This window comes from Biomphalaria glabrata, chromosome 3, assembly GCF_947242115.1.
Source record: "Biomphalaria glabrata chromosome 3, xgBioGlab47.1, whole genome shotgun sequence".
NCBI classification, from domain to species: domain Eukaryota; kingdom Metazoa; phylum Mollusca; class Gastropoda; family Planorbidae; genus Biomphalaria; species Biomphalaria glabrata.
The window spans coordinates 18,420,666-18,438,670 of record NC_074713.1 but is presented as its reverse complement, the minus strand read 5'-3'; the positions used below and the strand labels follow the sequence as shown (position 1 = coordinate 18,438,670).

At 37.0% G+C, this 18,005-nt stretch overlaps 1 protein-coding gene across 7 annotated transcripts in view; it reads right to left on the bottom strand.

Annotated features, from left to right (window-relative positions):
• Window positions 1-18,005, bottom strand: part of LOC106057090 (SPARC-related modular calcium-binding protein 1-like) — an 82,278-nt gene that overhangs the window by 19,647 nt on the left and 44,626 nt on the right. For all 7 annotated transcript variants that reach the window (XM_056023838.1, XM_056023836.1, XM_056023840.1 and 4 more), the window contains one exon: window positions 2,363-2,581. In XM_056023838.1, the coding sequence (XP_055879813.1) occupies window positions 2,363-2,581 (219 nt within the window). The remainder of the gene's footprint in view (window positions 1-2,362; window positions 2,582-18,005) is intronic.

Sequence of the window (18,005 nt, the reverse complement as noted above, 5' to 3'; positions counted from 1 at the left end):
TTTGTTCTTTAGGTAAAGCGACTTAGAATCTTTTTCTTTAATATTTAAAACTATGACTTCTTAATGACATTTTAAATGTCTGGGTTCGTCAGTATAATAGACACTGTTGATAGTAGCACTAGGTACTCATTTATAACAGGTACTGTTCATGTTTGCAGTATTCAGTTATTACAGACACTGTTGATAGTTGCGCTTGCACTAGGGACTCATTTAGAACAGTCGATAGTTGCAGTACTCAGTTATAATATTTAATTTATTCACTCAACAAATGCTTGACTTGGACTGTGGCATGGGCGTAGCCAGGGAGGGGGGGGGTGAGGTTCAACCGAAATGAAATTCCCCCCCCCCCGGCAGGAACGGAATTTAGTGATTGATTTTTTGCTTTGATTTTGTTTATTTTAGGTGAGATTTTAATACTAAACCATCACTTGCCCCAGCACAACCAAGGGGGTTTTGTGTTTAAAACCCCCTACCAGAGTGGTTCGAGTTAAAAAAAAACCTACCAGGGAGGTTCGAGTTTAAAACCCCTACCAGAGGGGTTCGAGTTAAAAAAAACCTACCAGGGGTTTTGAGTTTTAAACCCCCTACCTGGGGTTTTTGCAATTAACTCCCCCTCCTCTATAAAACAAAACAAAAAAAATGCAAACGAAAATCCCCTAATTCCAAAAGCACAGTTAAGGAACATTTTGATTTTAAAACCCCCCTCTAAAATTTACGATAAACCCCCTCTTCAATATAAAAAAAAAAGCTAATTACGCACTCAAAATGTTATGAGCGTAGCTAAATGGGTTTTGACTCAGTTTTGAGTTTAAACCCCACTTCAGCGGGGTTTGAAGGTAAAAAATACATCTTTAATAATAAAAACAAAGCAAATTATACACTCAAAATGTTATGAGTGTAGTCAAAGGGGTTTTGAGTTTAAACTCCCCTCCAGTGGAGTTTGAAGCTAAAAAGTACCTCTTCAATATAAATAAAAGCAAATTACTCACTCTAAAATCTATGAGCGTAGCCAAAGGGGTTTTGAGGCTAAAAAATACATCTTCAGTGTAAGAAAAAAAGCAAATTACGCACTCAAAATGCTATGAGCGTTGCCAAAAGTGGTTTGAGTTTAAAACCCCATTCAGAAGGGTTTAATGCTAAAAATACCTCTTCAATATAAAAAAAAGCAAATTACACACTAAAATTATTTGAGCGTAGCCAATCCAATCGGGGTTTTGAGTTTAAACCCCTCTTCTACAGATGGCTTTTTTTTAAAGTTTAAAACCCCTCCAGATGGTTTTGAGTTTAAGATCCCCCTACAGAGCATTTTGAGGTGGAAAACCCCCAACAGATGATTTTGACGATAAAACTTCTCTTTTCGATATAAAATCTAAAGCAAACTACAGTCACTTAATTCCAAGAGCGTATTCAAGAGAGGTTACACATTTTTACCAGTGGCAGGGCTCCATTAATAAACTGCAGTGAATAGTCATCTGCCGAAATTGAAAAACACTAAATGTGGCTCAACAAAGATGGCTAAGACATATTTTAGGAGTCAGTTATAGAGATCGGGTCTAAATCAAGGAAATCCTATGCCGAAATGGGAGTCGACCCCTTAGTAAGATTGTGAGAGCGACGCGTGAGATTTGCGGGACATGTTCTCCGACAAAATGAATTACGCATAAGAAGAGTTGTAATGATATCCTAGTACAACTTGACTTCACTCATTCATGGAGGTCCTCATGGCAGGTGAGAAGAGGCTTCAGACATTACCAGTGACAGATTTTTATGGAAACAGCTTGACGTCAAATGCTCTGGACGGCGCGGGAGGGTCTAAGTCAGTAAAAATAGCACATTAGGTTTTTGAAATAAAACTTTTTAATAGCAGGAAAATGCAGTGTAGATACCTCAGAATATGCATTTTGTTGGCTTTCAATAGTGCTTGGCGGCGGGGCTTCGCCCCGTGCTGGGGGAGCTCCTAGCGCTCCCCAGACCCCCTTGCTGGTAATGGCGGGGAATCTACAATTTTTCCACCAAAACAAATCCCCAGGTAAGTGTTTTAACTTGAACAACTATTCCAAGCGTACCAAACAAATCCCGAGGTAAGTGTCAAGTCATGTTTTTTTTAAATGCTTTATTTCTAAGTCCTAGTATTTGAATATGTTAACGCTGTCTCGTGTTTAGAGGTCAAACTTTATGCCACACCATAGATTGTAAATAATGATATTCAATTATAATGGTAAACCTTAACAATCAATTAAGACTGTAAAGATAAAATTTGGAAAACAAAAGGCCATGCTTTTAAAACAACCAAACTGTTCTTATTGTAGCCTAAACGTTACATTTGTAACAATAACAACAACAACAACAAACATATACAGACCATTACAAATGGGCCGCGCCGCTTTTGACGATGTTCCCACAATGTGGCGTCCATCTTTGGTCACACACCAGCAGTAGCCGCTGGACGTGTGGCACTGGATCTGGAAATAGCTGCCATCAGGATTACACGTGGGGATCAAGACGTCTGAGTTGAGGTTCTTTTTGGACGCCTCAGTCGCCTCATTTCTCTCTTTGAAGCACTTACTGTGTGTCCCGGCATCTGAGAGAAGGAGAAAGAAATAGGTTGATTTTTTGATTGGTTCTCGCCAGCAAAATACAGGTTTTGATATGTTACTTCTTTCATTACTGATGAAAACGACAGATAAAGTAATTCTATATATATATTTATCACCATGTATATTTATCACCATGTATACTCATTAGACGTTGGTGCCTTTGAATCAATGTAAGTGACAATTAAACGTAAGGTCATAAGGTTATCAAGTGTTACATGGATCACAAGGAAGTCAAGTATTGCCGAAATAAATAAAAAAAGGGGGTGGGCACCATATTTTCTAAACATTTGGGATAAAGAATGACAATAAAACAAGGTTACAAAGACAGTTTGTGTGGAAACACAAACTCAAAATCGGCCCCCGAAGTGGTAAACCCAGGCAGGAAAAAAGGCAGGTCGCAATATTTTCTGAAAGAATATCAAAATGAAATTCTATAAACGGCAAATGACAGAGAAGAATGGAGAAAGAAGGTTGACAGATCCTGTGTGGTGCCCCAAAGGTCCAGATGACCAATGGATAGGTGAAAGTGAATGTCTGGCCTAACTGGTGTCTTATAATGAGTATCTAATTGATCTAATTGTTTTGTAAAGGGTCAGTCTCTTATTCAAAGCCTCAAGAAAAAAAACATTTCCTTTAGTTTTGTGTTTCACGATGGATACAGCAGATGTTCAATAGACTCGAGAACCTCTTGTGGCAAGTATTTATAATAAGGAGGAGTATTCTTACCGATCAAATTGTGTGTCAAAGCCAAGTGTTGGTGTATTAGCTTTGCAACTTGGTTATGGCGACCTAGGTAGGCAGATTCTGATAGGGCTGAACATCCTGCCATAATGTGTTCAATCGAATCAACCACATTTCCATTTTTCGGCATTCGTCGACAACACTGAGATTTAGGATATGCTTCTCGTATTATTATTATTTTTTTTTATTAACAGAGGTGCCATGCGTAAGTGCTATAAAGATTAACTGAGGTGACATTTAGCCCACTCTGGCAAAGACGAAAGTAGCTAGCAGCACAAGGCATCTGAAGAGAGAGTTGAAGAGCTCTCAAAAAGACCATTCTAGGCCCAAAGACAAGTCCTTGTCGAAGATTAAGGAAAATGTGGATAGTTGGTAATGAAAGCAACACTACAAGATATTGAAAGTAGGCCTCACATCTAATAGTCGATCTTTTGGCACATCCTAGTACCCCACATACCTGACACATTGGGAGGATCTTGAAAAGTCAAGCTGGCCATTCATCTAACCATTTATACATCCAGTTCGTCCAACTCATAAACATAAGTATCCTACCGCTGTGCACTGGCATCCACCCTCATAGCCAGAACAATCAACTTACATAGCTCATGCTGGTCCAGGGTTCTATAATTCTAACACTCGGGGACGCCTACATGGCGTCTTGCTTCTTCTGGAATATCTCGGGATCAGGTCCTTGAGTTTACCACGGCGTCATGCTCCGTAAGCAGACTCACAGACCGTGACGCAGACTCATTCATGCCATGTCATTTAAACGCCGAGGCTCGCGCCGTGGTGATTTTTGTCACTTGTGAAAATGCTCTTTATTTTTTGCATACCCCTACTTGACTATGCATCGCTGACTGTATAATGACTAGGTCCAATAACCTTGTAGAAAAGTATTTTAAATTAAACCTAACTGTATAATAATATCGTCTGAACAGCATTCCAAATTTAAGTGCTAATTTTATCAATTCTGTAGACTGATTCAAATTTGTTACATAGGGGACAATTAGAAGATCTGGATTCTAGAAAATGCTGAATACATGAACACAATACGGTATAAAATTAACTTGTAAAACTGATGCTAATACTAGAACACTGAGAATCATTTAGAATTTTCGATTCTCTCTCTTTCTCGCTCTCTCTCCCTCTCTCTCTGGATAAAGAGTAGCTGTATCATGTACAGTTGAAGATAGTGAACAGACTAGATTCTTTCCTTTTCACGAAGCCTTCAAAGGACGAAATCCCCAAACTGCTCAGGTCACGTGATATCAGTGCTGTAAATGTTAGGCCGCAATGATATATGTTTTATGTCATTTCAAATTCGACTGAGTACATGCAAGCTAATATTGTAATGCTAACCCACAGAACCAGGACTAGATCTAGATTTAATTGTTGAATGTTAGCTACAGGATCAAGACTAATAATGCTATTCAACATGAGAAAATATTTCAGTCTGTCACGTATCAATTTTAATAAACCTAACCTAGGGTAATTAAACTTAGTATAATTTTTTTCCCAGTTAAAAAATCTCATTAGGGAAATCTTATATAATAAAGATGTTCCTATTCAAGTAATTAATTTTGTTCAATTTCATCTCTATGAATATGAGACTTCGGTTTGTTACAGAACTATGATTAGCCTTGCAATGATCAGAACGTAGAGAAAAGGGGAGAGAATACAAAGTAGGCCTATACACTCATTTCGCATGATGTGAGTTATCTAAGATTGAGAAAAGATTGGGAAAGTGACAGAAAAAAAGTATTTGGGGTCAAAACTCAGCTCATTTGTTTCACTGATACGTAACAGTTTCTTATGAATTGTTTCACTTATACCTAACAGTTTCTTATGAATTGTTTCACTGATACGTAACAGTTTCTTATGAATTGTTTCACTTATACCTAACAGTTTCTTATGAATTGTTCCACTAATACGTAACAGTTTCTTATGAATTGTTTCACTTATACCTAACAGTTTCTTATGAATTGTTTCACTTATACCTAACAGTTTCTTATGAATTGTTTCACTTATACCTAACAGTTTCTTATGAATTGTTTCACTTATACCTAACAGTTTCTTATGAATTGTTTCACTTATACCTAACAGTTTCTTATGAATTGTTACACTTATATGTAACAGTTTCTTATGAATTGTTTCACTTATACGTAACAGTTTCTTATGAATTGTTACACTTATACGTAACAGTTTCTTATGAATTGTTTCACTTATACGTAACAGTTTCTTATGAATTGTAACACTTATATGTAACAGTTTCTTATGAATTGTAACACTTATATGTAACAGTTTCTTATGAATTGTTTCACTTATACGTAACAGTTTCTTATGAATTGTTTCACTTATACGTAACAGTTTCTTATGAATTGTAACACTTATATGTAACAGTTTCTTATGAATTGTTACACTTATATGTAACAGTTTCTTATGAATTGTTCACTTATACGTAACAGTTTCTTATGAATTGTTTCACTTATACGTAACAGTTTCTTATGAATTGTAACACTTATATGTAACAGTTTCTTATGAATTGTAACACTTATATGTAACAGTTTCTTATGAATTCTAAATGTTCCAATACAAAGCCTTTCTTGAGATAACTGCAACAACAGAGAAGAAACATTTGGACTCAAACGATATAAAATCTGTCGAGACATGTATTATCCAGTGTTCCATTCGTTACAATTGGTTTTTGTTCTGTGGAAAGGGTGAGAAGGCGATGTATCTGGTACGGGTACTTTCTCCATTTTATATTATTACTAAATTTCATTTGACATAAGACGTCTAATGTTAAGAAGGTAATACCTAGCATATAGGCCTATGACTTATAGTAGTGACATCTTTTAAAACAGATCATGTAATGTAAATATGTTCTCACCCACCAAAAGAAAAGGACATGTCGGAGGGAGATCGTTGCATCTACCGGGGAGGTAGATGCATTCGCCCCTCCGCTCCAAAAGAATCAGCAAGAGAGGAGGGTGACATAATATAAAATTGGTTTTAAAATTACAGGCAGTTCCCCCCCCTCCCCCCCCCCCCCAGAATCCACCAGTGGTGCGTTCTTTAAACATTCATTGAATGAAACCATCTCATATCTAAAGATCTACATTTGTCATGTAGGATTCGTGCATGAATTTAGTCAAGTAACTTCAAACAAGTGTGAAAAAGCATGTAGAGTCTGACAGGAACACTGGTCAGAACTGAACAGAATCTTCTTACAAGCGACAACAGTACACTTGCGAACTCTATGACTTTTACTGTTGTTTTGACAATAACAATTTTAAGTCCAGGAAAATGTATCTAGAGAGAACTGTTTTGAAATAGAAAGAACTAAAGATAAATGTGCAACATTTTCAAAAGTGTCAATTCAATGAAAGCTTGCTGGACTAAAACGGAAAGTCCTAAAAGAGTGTGTTGAAACAACTAGCTGATGGCTGAACCTTTTTGTTTTAGACCTTCTCTAGTTCGTTAATTAGTCTGTGAGGAAGTCTTCCATAATTAGGCCTATAACTGCACCAAACCGAGAGAAAAGAAAAAAATATAGACCTGATTCAGCTCTTTCAAATATATCTCTATATAAATATTTATACAAGGTTAGACACGTTACAATATGCATTCCACATAATAAAGGTTAAGATGATGCTATTTTAAATTATGTCTTCCAAAACCTAGACTCATCCAGCACTTCAGTGAGATATTTTATTGATTAATTTCTTCTCCGCCTTCAATACAATTCTTGTGTATTGAAACAATGACAGCAATGAAGATGAGCTAATATGAATTTCTGACACAAGATCCCCGAGAGGGTCACAGCGCAACAACTAACATATGCCTAGTAAACATAGGTGAGACTCGGGGGGGGGGGGGCGTCGTTACAGCGTCATTGTGGTACATTTTGTAAACAAAATGAGTTTCGATCAAATTCCTTTTCGATCAGATAGTTCCTTTTCGATCAGATAGTTCCTTTTCGATCAGATAGTTCCTTTTGTCCCATGATGTGGCTCTTCTTGTCCTGCTCTCCAAGCGCTCAGAAATAAATAATTTATTAAAAACACATCGAAAATGACTGTAATGATAAATTTCTCATTTTAAATGTTAAAGAAACCAAGGGAAAGTTAATCGACGCCCATTAGAATAAGAAGGGAAATAACCAAATGTTTTTGTGATTGAACAGAACGGTGAAATAGTAGAAACTTTTTTAAGTACCTGTGTACGTGTCTTCCACGATAAATTAAATTTCACTCCAAATACTATTAGTTTGAAATACAGATGATATCAACAAAAACCCACACAAAAATATTTTCCTATGCTGAAATCTGCAGTATTTTGTTTTAACCTTTCTGCCTTGTTTGTAAATATGAACGGTAAAAAAAACAACTTTAAAATTAAATTCTGCCAGTGAGGCAACATACTTGGGCATCTGTTCGGGAAGAACATTCTTGTAAAAGCAATCAAGATTTAAAACATAAAAACACAGTTTAGGTTTGAACATTTAAACACAGCAGATACAAGATACCAATAAAAAAGAAACAGACAAACCAAATTGAAACCATTGCCTAAAACCGAACTTTTTGAATGTTAACTCCACTCGTAATGTTTAAATGAAACTTTGACATAATCTTTCATTTTGTTATTTATCGTAAACGTCGCTTGACATCTTCGTGTTTTATCATGTGTCATTTACAATAGGAAGATATAGTACATGGATGGTAACAAAGATCATTATAATTATTATTGTATATTCAAAGATGCATCTCTGAACTGGTCATTGCCTATTTATAGCGTTCAATAGTAATTGCAGGACCGCCACTACCTATTATGTGTGTCTCTAAATTTTGAGGGCGGCAAAAACGTTTTTCAAAGGATACCACGAGGAATGGTCTCAATAGTAAATAGAGAATTTTAAATGAATTTGTTCCCTTGTTATATGGCATGATATATTCAATCGAATCAACATCGGGCCTTAATTATTTTTTTTATAAGTAATGAAAAAGTTCAATAGTATTTTATAGGCCCAACAGTTGATATACATTTGGATAATATTATCTTGGAACCAGAGAACTGTCTTGTGTTATAAACGCTGATACATAAGTTACTCGCTCGGATATAAATATATCAAGAATTTAAAAAAAAGGAAAACTTGTTTGATTTTGAACATTATGATGAATGAAATTCGTGTCCGGTGTATCTCTAACACCTGTAAACCACATTGACGATGGAAAATGTGGAAGTCGGTAAAGGTGTATTCTGGTAAGTATCTTTCTTACTAACTAAAAGTATTAAATCATGAGTTAATACTTGTTGGCTTTTTTTTAAGACATTTAAACTGTGAAAACCTAAATTTAGACTAATTTAATTAAATAATTAGCAATAAGTGTTTTCTTTTTTATTTTTTTTAATTTCACCAATACAATAAATTGTGGAACACGACATTTGTGTATGCCATGTAGTTATGAATGTGTTGGTTCAAATGTTTTAGGCTCACCCCTTGTTCAGTAGTTCAATAGTGATAGGAAGTTATACTGTTGACAGAGACAGACAGACAGATATATATATAGAGAGAGAGACAGACAGACAGACAGACAGACAGACAGATAGATAGACAGACAGACAGACAGACAGACAGACAGACAGACAGACAGATAGATAGATAGATAGATAGATAGATAGATAGATAGATAGATAGATAGATAGATAGATAGATAGATAGATAGATAGAGTCAAAATGCCAGCGTTGTTAATGTTTTCATAATACAATTCAGCTGGTAAGAAAATATAGAAAATTTGTTAAAAATGCCCCTAAATGTAGGCAGTAAGTCCATAGACACCTGGTCGATAGGTGCCATCCTACACGACTGCTTTCTTTTGTCAATCAATCTATTATTCGTCCCCTCGGTCTATAAATACCCATGGTCTATGAAATAACACTATAATTTCTACAGTTACAATGAACATTAAATACGCTCAGCCCACAGCTCTATTAATCTGACATTAATTCGTGCAAGGCGTTTAAATATATTGAAATGGCCCATTAAGTGCCCCCCCCCCCCCCCACCTTTCCCGCACATGTCGGTCGTAGACAACCGTACGTTTTGTCATTGGGAAACCTGAGCGCACATGCTATAGCGTCATGTCGGTCTTACCAACACCTGTTGCCGAGATCAAAGAGTCTCATATTTTCTCAAGACTGGGTCACATGCAGAGCTCAAGACCATGGTTCTAAATTGGCAATGTATCTAGAGGTACAGTTTTAAGAAGAGTGAATGACGACTGTGTCAATAAGAGACATTGTTTAGTTAGAAAATCCTCGGGCAAGGCTTCTCGGGCCTCAGCGTGGCGCTCGGGTGGAAACAGTCGATACAGGAGACGGTTAGGCCAATAGGGAAACAAAACAGAACTCCTGTTGAGGTGCCCAATGACCGAGTCGATTGCCCTTGCGGGGATTGAAGAAAACCCTAATTATAATGTCACTATCTACACACCGTTCCTCAAAGGGCCGCTTTTTTATGGCGGACACCTGCAAAGCTGATGTGGTACAGAAAAAAGAATATTTGGGAGTTTCCCTGGTGTGCTCGACTTTTGCTTCTAGCCTAAGCATCTTGGGGTACGAACCATCGGTAATAGGGAGGTAAAAATGTACATCTGCTTGGATCTTTCTCAGACAGAAATTTAGTTTTCAGACAGGCTGATGGAATCAAGCTTCTATATGCCTAGAGTTCCAAGAGTATTAGACTCAGCTCTTAAGATGTAGAAGAATCTAGAAATCCCCAAATATTAAAATCTCAGGTTGGCATTATACACAGCATACTAAACAATTATAACAATGTACTTTATTATTTAAAGAAAGCAAGCTAAGGTATTAGTGATAGATGGTGTAAGAAGCTGCCTATCGCGTAACAAGTGTTGACAATACGATACACAACCAAGAAAAACATTTTTTAAATACTTTTAAAAGGTATTAGGTATTAAAAATGATCACTCAGAACTCAAGGGGACTAAATGAACTTATATCACCACATCTGTCAAGTACGATTTCTTTCCTTTGTTCAAGATACCAAACAAAATAATTAATTACCAATAATTAATTTACTTATTGTTTGTTGTTGTTTTTTAATATATTCTTGTGTTGTCAAGTAAAAGAACTAAAAGAAATAATTGTGCAAAATTTCACCTTTATCCGAAATTGGGTGTGGGAGAAATAACGTGTACTTTGGGTGTGGGAGAAATAACGTGTACTTTGGGTGTGGGAGAAATAACGTGTACTTTGGGTGTGGGAGAAATAACGTGTACTTTGGGTGTGGGAGAAATAACGTGTACTTTGGGTGTGGGAGAAATAACGTGTACTTTGGGTGTGGGAGAAATCACGTGTACTTTGGGTGTGGGAGAAATAACGTGTACTTTGGGTGTGGGAGAAATCACGTGTACTTTGGGTGTGGGAGAAATCACGTGTACTTTGGGTGTGGGAGAAATAACGTGTACTTTGGGTGTGGGAGAAATCACGTGTACTTTGGGTGTGGGAGAAATCACGTGTACTTTGGGTGCGGGAGAAATCACGTGTACTTTGGGTGTGGGAGAAATCACGTGTACTTTGGGTGTGGGAGAAATCACGTGTACTTTGGGTGTGGGAGAAATAACGTGTACTTTGGGTGTGGGAGAAATCACGTGTACTTTGGGTGTGGGAGAAATAACGTGTACTTTGGGTGTGGGAGAAATCACGTGTACTTTGGGTGTGGGAGAAATCACGTGTACTTTGGGTGTGGGAGAAATAACGTGTACTTTGGGTGTGGGAGAAATCACGTGTACTTTGGGTGTGGGAGAAATCACGTGTACTTTGGGTGTGGGAGAAATAACGTGTACTTTGGGTGTGGGAGAAATCACGTGTACTTTGGGTGTGGGAGAAATCACGTGTACTTTGGGTGTGGGAGAAATCACGTGTACTTTGGGTGTGGGAGAAATCACGTGTACTTTGGGTGTGGGAGAAATCACGTGTACTTTGGGTGCGGGAGAAATCACGTGTACTTTGGGTGTGGGAGAAATCACGTGTACTTTGGGTGTGGGAGAAATCACGTGTACTTTGGGTGTGGGAGAAATAACGTGTACTTTGGGTGTGGGAGAAATCACGTGTACTTTGGGTGTGGGAGAAATAACGTGTACTTTGGGTGTGGGAGAAATCACGTGTACTTTGGGTGTGGGAGAAATCACGTGTACTTTGGGTGTGGGAGAAATAACGTGTACTTTGGGTGTGGGAGAAATCACGTGTACTTTGGGTGTGGGAGAAATCACGTGTACTTTGGGTGTGGGAGAAATCACGTGTACTTTGGGTGTGGGAGAAATCACGTGTACTTTGGGTGTGGGAGAAATCACGTGTACTTTGGGTGTGGGAGAAATCACGTGTACTTTGGGTGTGGGAGAAATAACGTGTACTTTGGGTGTTGGAGAAATCACGTGTACTTTGGGTGTGGGAGAAATAACGTGTACTTTGGGTGTGGGAAAAATCACGTGTACTTTGGGTGTGGGAGAAATCACGTGTACTTTGGGTGTGGGAGAAATAACGTGTACTTTGGGTGTGGGAGAACTAACGTGTACTTTGGGTGTGGGAGAACTAACGTGTACAAACCTTCAGACAGACAAAGTGAGTGTTGCTATAATCTTTGTTTAACAAAAAGTCTTTAAAGTTGGCGAATAACGTCTCCCTGATTGCAGATCTGTGGCTTTAGCAGGTAGCAGGACCACAGGACTTTGGGGACAGTCAAATGCGGGGTGGTATAAAGCCTTAATCTAAAATAGAGTGTCATTCACTTGCATGGTAATTGGTATATATCCAGGGAAAGGCTTCTTAGATATTGATATTTCAGAGGAAATCCACCACATCGTATAGCAGTCTAAACGATGTGATGCGCTACATAAGAATGTCTGTTAGAGGCCCGCATATTTGTATGATGGGCTAATGATGACAAAAGAATCTCCCTATTAGTGGGCCCCCGTGAGACCCAATATCTTGAGCTATCGGCCTCAGTTCCTCGCCCCTTAATTGACCTCATTCACCAATCGTAAACAAACAACATTTTGTCACGTGATCTTATTGATAAAACAACGGGAAAAAACTGTCACGTGACAACCATCATGAATTAAACATGAGATCGTAAATTATATAGAAGAGATAGAGCACCACATGGCTAAATGTTGTTTGTTTACGATTGGTGAATGAGGTCCAATGATGCCTCTGCATCGGCGATACTATACTTGGCGATACTATACGATACTATACTTGGCGATACTATACTTGGCGATACTATACTTGGCGATACAGTAAGATAAAAAAAAAATGACTCTAAATTTGGTGATTAGTTGCATAAGATCTCTATTAAGAGAAGACATTTATCACAAGTTCATGATAACAGGTAAATATTTCTAGATTTTTAAACGGCGATGACACATCACTAGATTTCTTCTACTACTAGCCCTACACAAAACACGCTTTTTTTTCCTTTAATTAACCTTATTGGTGCACACCATTTCATATCTTTGGACTTGAGTAAATTGTATAATCCTGTCAGATATTCTTTCTTTAGTGCTCATATCAGCATTTTATTTTTCTGGAAACGAGCTTTGGTTTAAGTTAATTAGGAAATATGTTCACGTGGAAGTCTGTGCCAGACACACGCGGCTACTGCCTGCTGAACATAAAACAAAGTGTGTCTGCGTCTTTTGATGGAGCTTAGCATTAAGTCTCAAGTTTGTTTCAACTCTTAAAAGTTTGTATTTAGATTGGCTTCAAATCAGTTTTATCTGGTTAAGTCAGTGTATTCAAACTTAAGCCGTGGGCAGGGCATTGTATCGTCTGAGATATCACAGAAAGGGAATGGTGATCTAGAATGTCTGTTGGACATGATTTAAAGTGAGCATTGTGTTACATTTCAGGGGGGCGGCCCAACGAAAAGGGTAAAATAATCCTCACAATTATAATAGTTAAAGGACATGGGCGGCGCAAGTAGAATATAGGTCTATATTAAAATAAGACTTGTGCTAGAAATGCTAAATTTGGAACTTTAAAAAAAATAAACATTTGTATATTACACATCGGAAGCGCAGTGGCTGAGCGGTAAAGCGATTGGCTTCTGAACCGGGGGTCCCGGGTTCGAATTCTGGTGAAGACTGGGATTTTTAATTTTTGGTCGCCTCTGAGTCCTGGGTACCTGACATTAGTTGGGGAAAAGTAAAGACGGTTGGTGGTTGTGCTGGCCACATGTCACCCTCGTTAACTGTAGGCCACAGAAATAGATGGCATTTACTTCATCTGCCCTATAGACCACAAGGTCTGAAAGGGGAACTTTTTTTTTTTAATTTATATTACACATTCCCTATTTGGATATAAAATCAGCGTTAGTTACTGACAATAACACTCGATGCTCGTATAGTCAGTATTTATCAATGTCTACATTTTACAATTTTCTTTTTGTTAAATAGGCTACACTATTGTTCTTCAGTATGTAAAAATAAAAAAAAAAAGAAATTTTTATCTGTGATTTGAGAGTATAGATGATACAAAACAATGAAATAATGATAAGAAATACGCTTTCGTCAACATTTGCTTCTATCTCTGTTACAGTCGTCATCCAATTTCTTGTGTTTAAGTATGTTTTAATTTATTCTCTCATGTGGTTTTGTTTTTTAACCTATAGCCATGCCATCATTGTCACGAATCGATACTGTAACCTCATTCTATTTCTTTCTAGAATCGGGGGTCAGGTCAAAAAAGTCGCAGGAGTAAACGTGTGCTAATTATAATTAACCAGAGAAAGAGGTCATGAAAACAACATGGTACAAGTCAGTTTTTAGAAGGTCTGATCAAATAGAAATATTTAGATTCTGGGATTCTAGAACAGACGGTTTAAAAAGGTATAAGTTGAAGGAAAGTGAGTTAGTTGTGGCCCTGGAGTTGTAGCGGGTTCCTCGGCTGTTACTTATCTTAGAGTTGTAGCGGGTACCTCGGCTGTTACTTATCTTAGAGTTGTTGCGGGTACCTCGGCTGTTACTTATCTTAGAGTTGTTGCGGGTACCTCGGCTGTTACTTATCTTAGAGTTGTTGCGGGTACCTCGGCTGTTACTTATCTTAGAGTTGTTGCGGGTACCTCGGCTGTTACTTATCTTAGAGTTGTTGCGGGTACCTCGGCTGTTACTTATCTTAGAGTTGTTGCGGGTACCTCGGCTGTTACTTATCTTAGAGCTGTTGCGGGTACCTCGGCTGTTACTTATCTTAGAGTTGTTGCGGGTACCTCGGCTGTTACTTATCTTAGAGTTGTTGCGGGTACCTCGGCTGTTACTTATCTTAGAGTTGTTGCGGGGGTCCATAAGTTGTTATAAGTCTCTGAGTATTTATTTATCTTTGACGTCAATTATTGGTGAAAGTAAAATGTAAGTCATGAAGCTAGAAACTCTCAGTTGTTCAGTTGTATCAGTAGATTGAAGTGCTATTACGTTGGGGAGTTATGATTTCAATGGTTGTGTAAGAATATATGTCCAGTAATACTGTATGATCAATGATTGAATTCATGTTTTGAAGTAATTCATTAAAAGAAAGAAAAAAAAAGTCTAGAAGTTTCCTCCGTGTATTTTAGTCCGTTGATATTTCCCGGTAAGCGATTTTGTTTGTGCCATTTAAAATACACAAAGAAAAAATAAGCATTGTGTTGTAAGCACAATCATAAGTATAAAATCATAACAATTAGGCACACAAAAGACAACAGAAATCGCAGAAATCATAACATTTCCTATAACAATATATAAGGACAATTTAGTTTTAGTTTTAAACCTATGGTTTAATTACAAGTTGTTTTTTTTTTTAAGTATCCAACATGATCATTATAATGTACAAGCTGTAGTACATTGAAGCAGACTATACACTATTACGTTCGGTGTACATCACGTTTGATTGGTTTATAAAAAACAACAGTTCAATCAACAGGCTCGTGTGCTGGTTAAGTCTAGATCTATTCACGTCTGTATCCGATGAACAGTTCCCATGATGTAAGTGCCAAATAACTCTATAGTCTCATTTCATCACACCATTATTGAATCATTTTGTGTTTGTAGAAAATGCTAAGGTAAAATAATTGATGTTAAACACAGTGCTAAAGATTATAGATTTTGAAATGTGTTTGTACTTTATTGGTTTCATTGATTCGTTTTCAAAAAGTCATAGGAGAGATAAACAGTACATCGATTACAAGTCGACAGAACGTTTGGATAATAAAAGTTGACCCAAGGTCAGCACCGACCCCCCCCCTCCCCCCCCCCCTCCCCCCCCCTCCTCCCCCCCCCCCCCCCGTTGTTGAAGGTTGTTGACTATTGTACCGAATTGCTAGTAGAAAACTAAACCACTGTAGGCGTATTATATTTCAACTTATGAAACTAGAAATAACTTGAATAACTTCTTTGTAAAAACTACATATAACTTTGATTACACTAAAGACCAATTCAACTAGAGATGAAATCAATTGATATTGAAACCAATCGCACAATAAAAACACGTCCTTTTACTCTGGCATTCTGGGATCGTCTGGCCTACTTCAACTTACGACAGCTTATCATGCATCATTCTACACCATTCTAACATTTCATTAATGCTCTTTCTCCTTACAAGTAACAAAAAATACTCCCTTTCTTCATAATCACCTAGAAACAGGCTCACTCCATAACAACCCACACACACACAAAATCTGGCGAACAGAATTGATCCCAACCACACACCTTTGTCTTGACCCCATGTATCATCTACTGTAGATGTCCGATAACCTTTTCTTTATTAACTAGCTGTAAGTGGAAGTCAGACATATATCTAAGTCCTCGGGTTGCCATACAATGCAACTTAATGACGTTGTATACACATTGTACTTTTGACAGTGATACTAATGTCAATTTTATTGTTGAGGTAGATTGCCGAATGTCCCCCCACCCCACCCAAGCGTGACTGACTGACCGATCTACAAAAATGTGTTGGGTGTTCTCAACGCTTGTATCTCTGACTGTAATCTGATTGACAAGATTAGAACGACAGATCTAGCAAGTGTTTAATATAATCTACATTGTATTATTGGTATATCCAAATATAGTTACATATTTATTTATATATATTTATATATGTTACAAATCTGATTAATGTTATGGTTCATATGTACTAAAGTCTATACAGAAGTTAAAAAAAAAATATTTGTAAATATTTATTTACTTTTGAAGATTTGGGAAACAATGCGAAATAAAGTTTTTCCAAGCTATGGGCCCAACTATAAATATATTGACTTATATCAACTCTTGATAAGCTCAGGGATTTCGCAGGGAAAGAAAAACAAAATGTATGATCATACTATTGGCTAAACAAGTAAATCTAGTCATCTGGCTTTCAAAACAAAAAGTCTCTCAGGGCCTGCAAAACTCGCTACAATGAACAGCATGTGTGGTGTATTGACTGCCTGGTAGTTATATTGTCTTCATGCTTAGTTTATTAAAAGTCTGTCAGGCGCATAATTAGAACAACTTGTCTAACAAATGAGTTGATTAATAGAACTTGTCTAACAAATGAGTTGATCAATAGAGCTTGTCTAACAAATGAGTTGATTAATAGAGCTTGTCTAACAAATGAGTTGATTAATAGAGCTTGTCTAACAAATGAGTTGATTAATAGAGCTTGTGTAACAAATGAGTTGATCAATAGAGCTTGTCTAACAAATGAGTTGATCAATAGAGCTTGTCTAACAAATGAGTTGATCAATAGAGCTTGTCTAACAAATGAGTTGATCAATAGAGCTTGTCTAACAAATGAGTTGATCAATAGAGCTTGTCTAACAAATGAGTTGATCAATAGAGCTTGTCTAACAAATGAGTTGATTAATAGAGCTTGTCTAACAAATGAGTTGATTAATAGAGCTTGTCTAACAAATGAGTTGATTAATAGAGCTTGTCTAACAAATGAGTTGATTAATAGAGCTTGTCTAACAAATGAGTTGATTAATAGAGCTTGTCTAACAAATGAGTTGATTAATAGAGCTTGTCTAACAAATGAGTTGATTAATAGAGCTTGTCTAACAAATGAGTTAATAGAGCTTGTCTAACAAATGAGTTGATTAATAGAGCTTGTCTAACAAATGAGTTAATAGAGCTTGTCTAACAAATGAGTTGATTAATAGAGCTTGTCTAACAAATGAGTTGATTAATAGAGCTTGTCTAACAAATGAGTTGATTAATAGAGCTTGTCTAACAAATGAGTTGATTAATAGAGCTTGTCTAACAAATGAGTTGATTAATAGAGCTTGTCTAACAAATGAGTTGATTAATAGAGCTTGTCTAACAAATGAGTTGATTAATAGAGCTTGTCTAACAAATGAGTTAATAGAGCTTGTCTAACAAATGAGTTGATTAATAGAGCTTGTCTAACAAATGAGTTAATAGAGCTTGTCTAACAAATGAGTTGATTAATAGAGCTTGTCTAACAAATGAGTTAATAGAGCTTGTCTAACAAATGAGTTGATTAATAGAGCTTGTCTAACAAATGAGTTGATTAATAGAGCTTGTCTAACAAATGAGTTGATTAATAGAGCTTGTCTAACAAATGAGTTGATTAATAGAGCTTGTCTAACAAATGAGTTGATTAATAGAGCT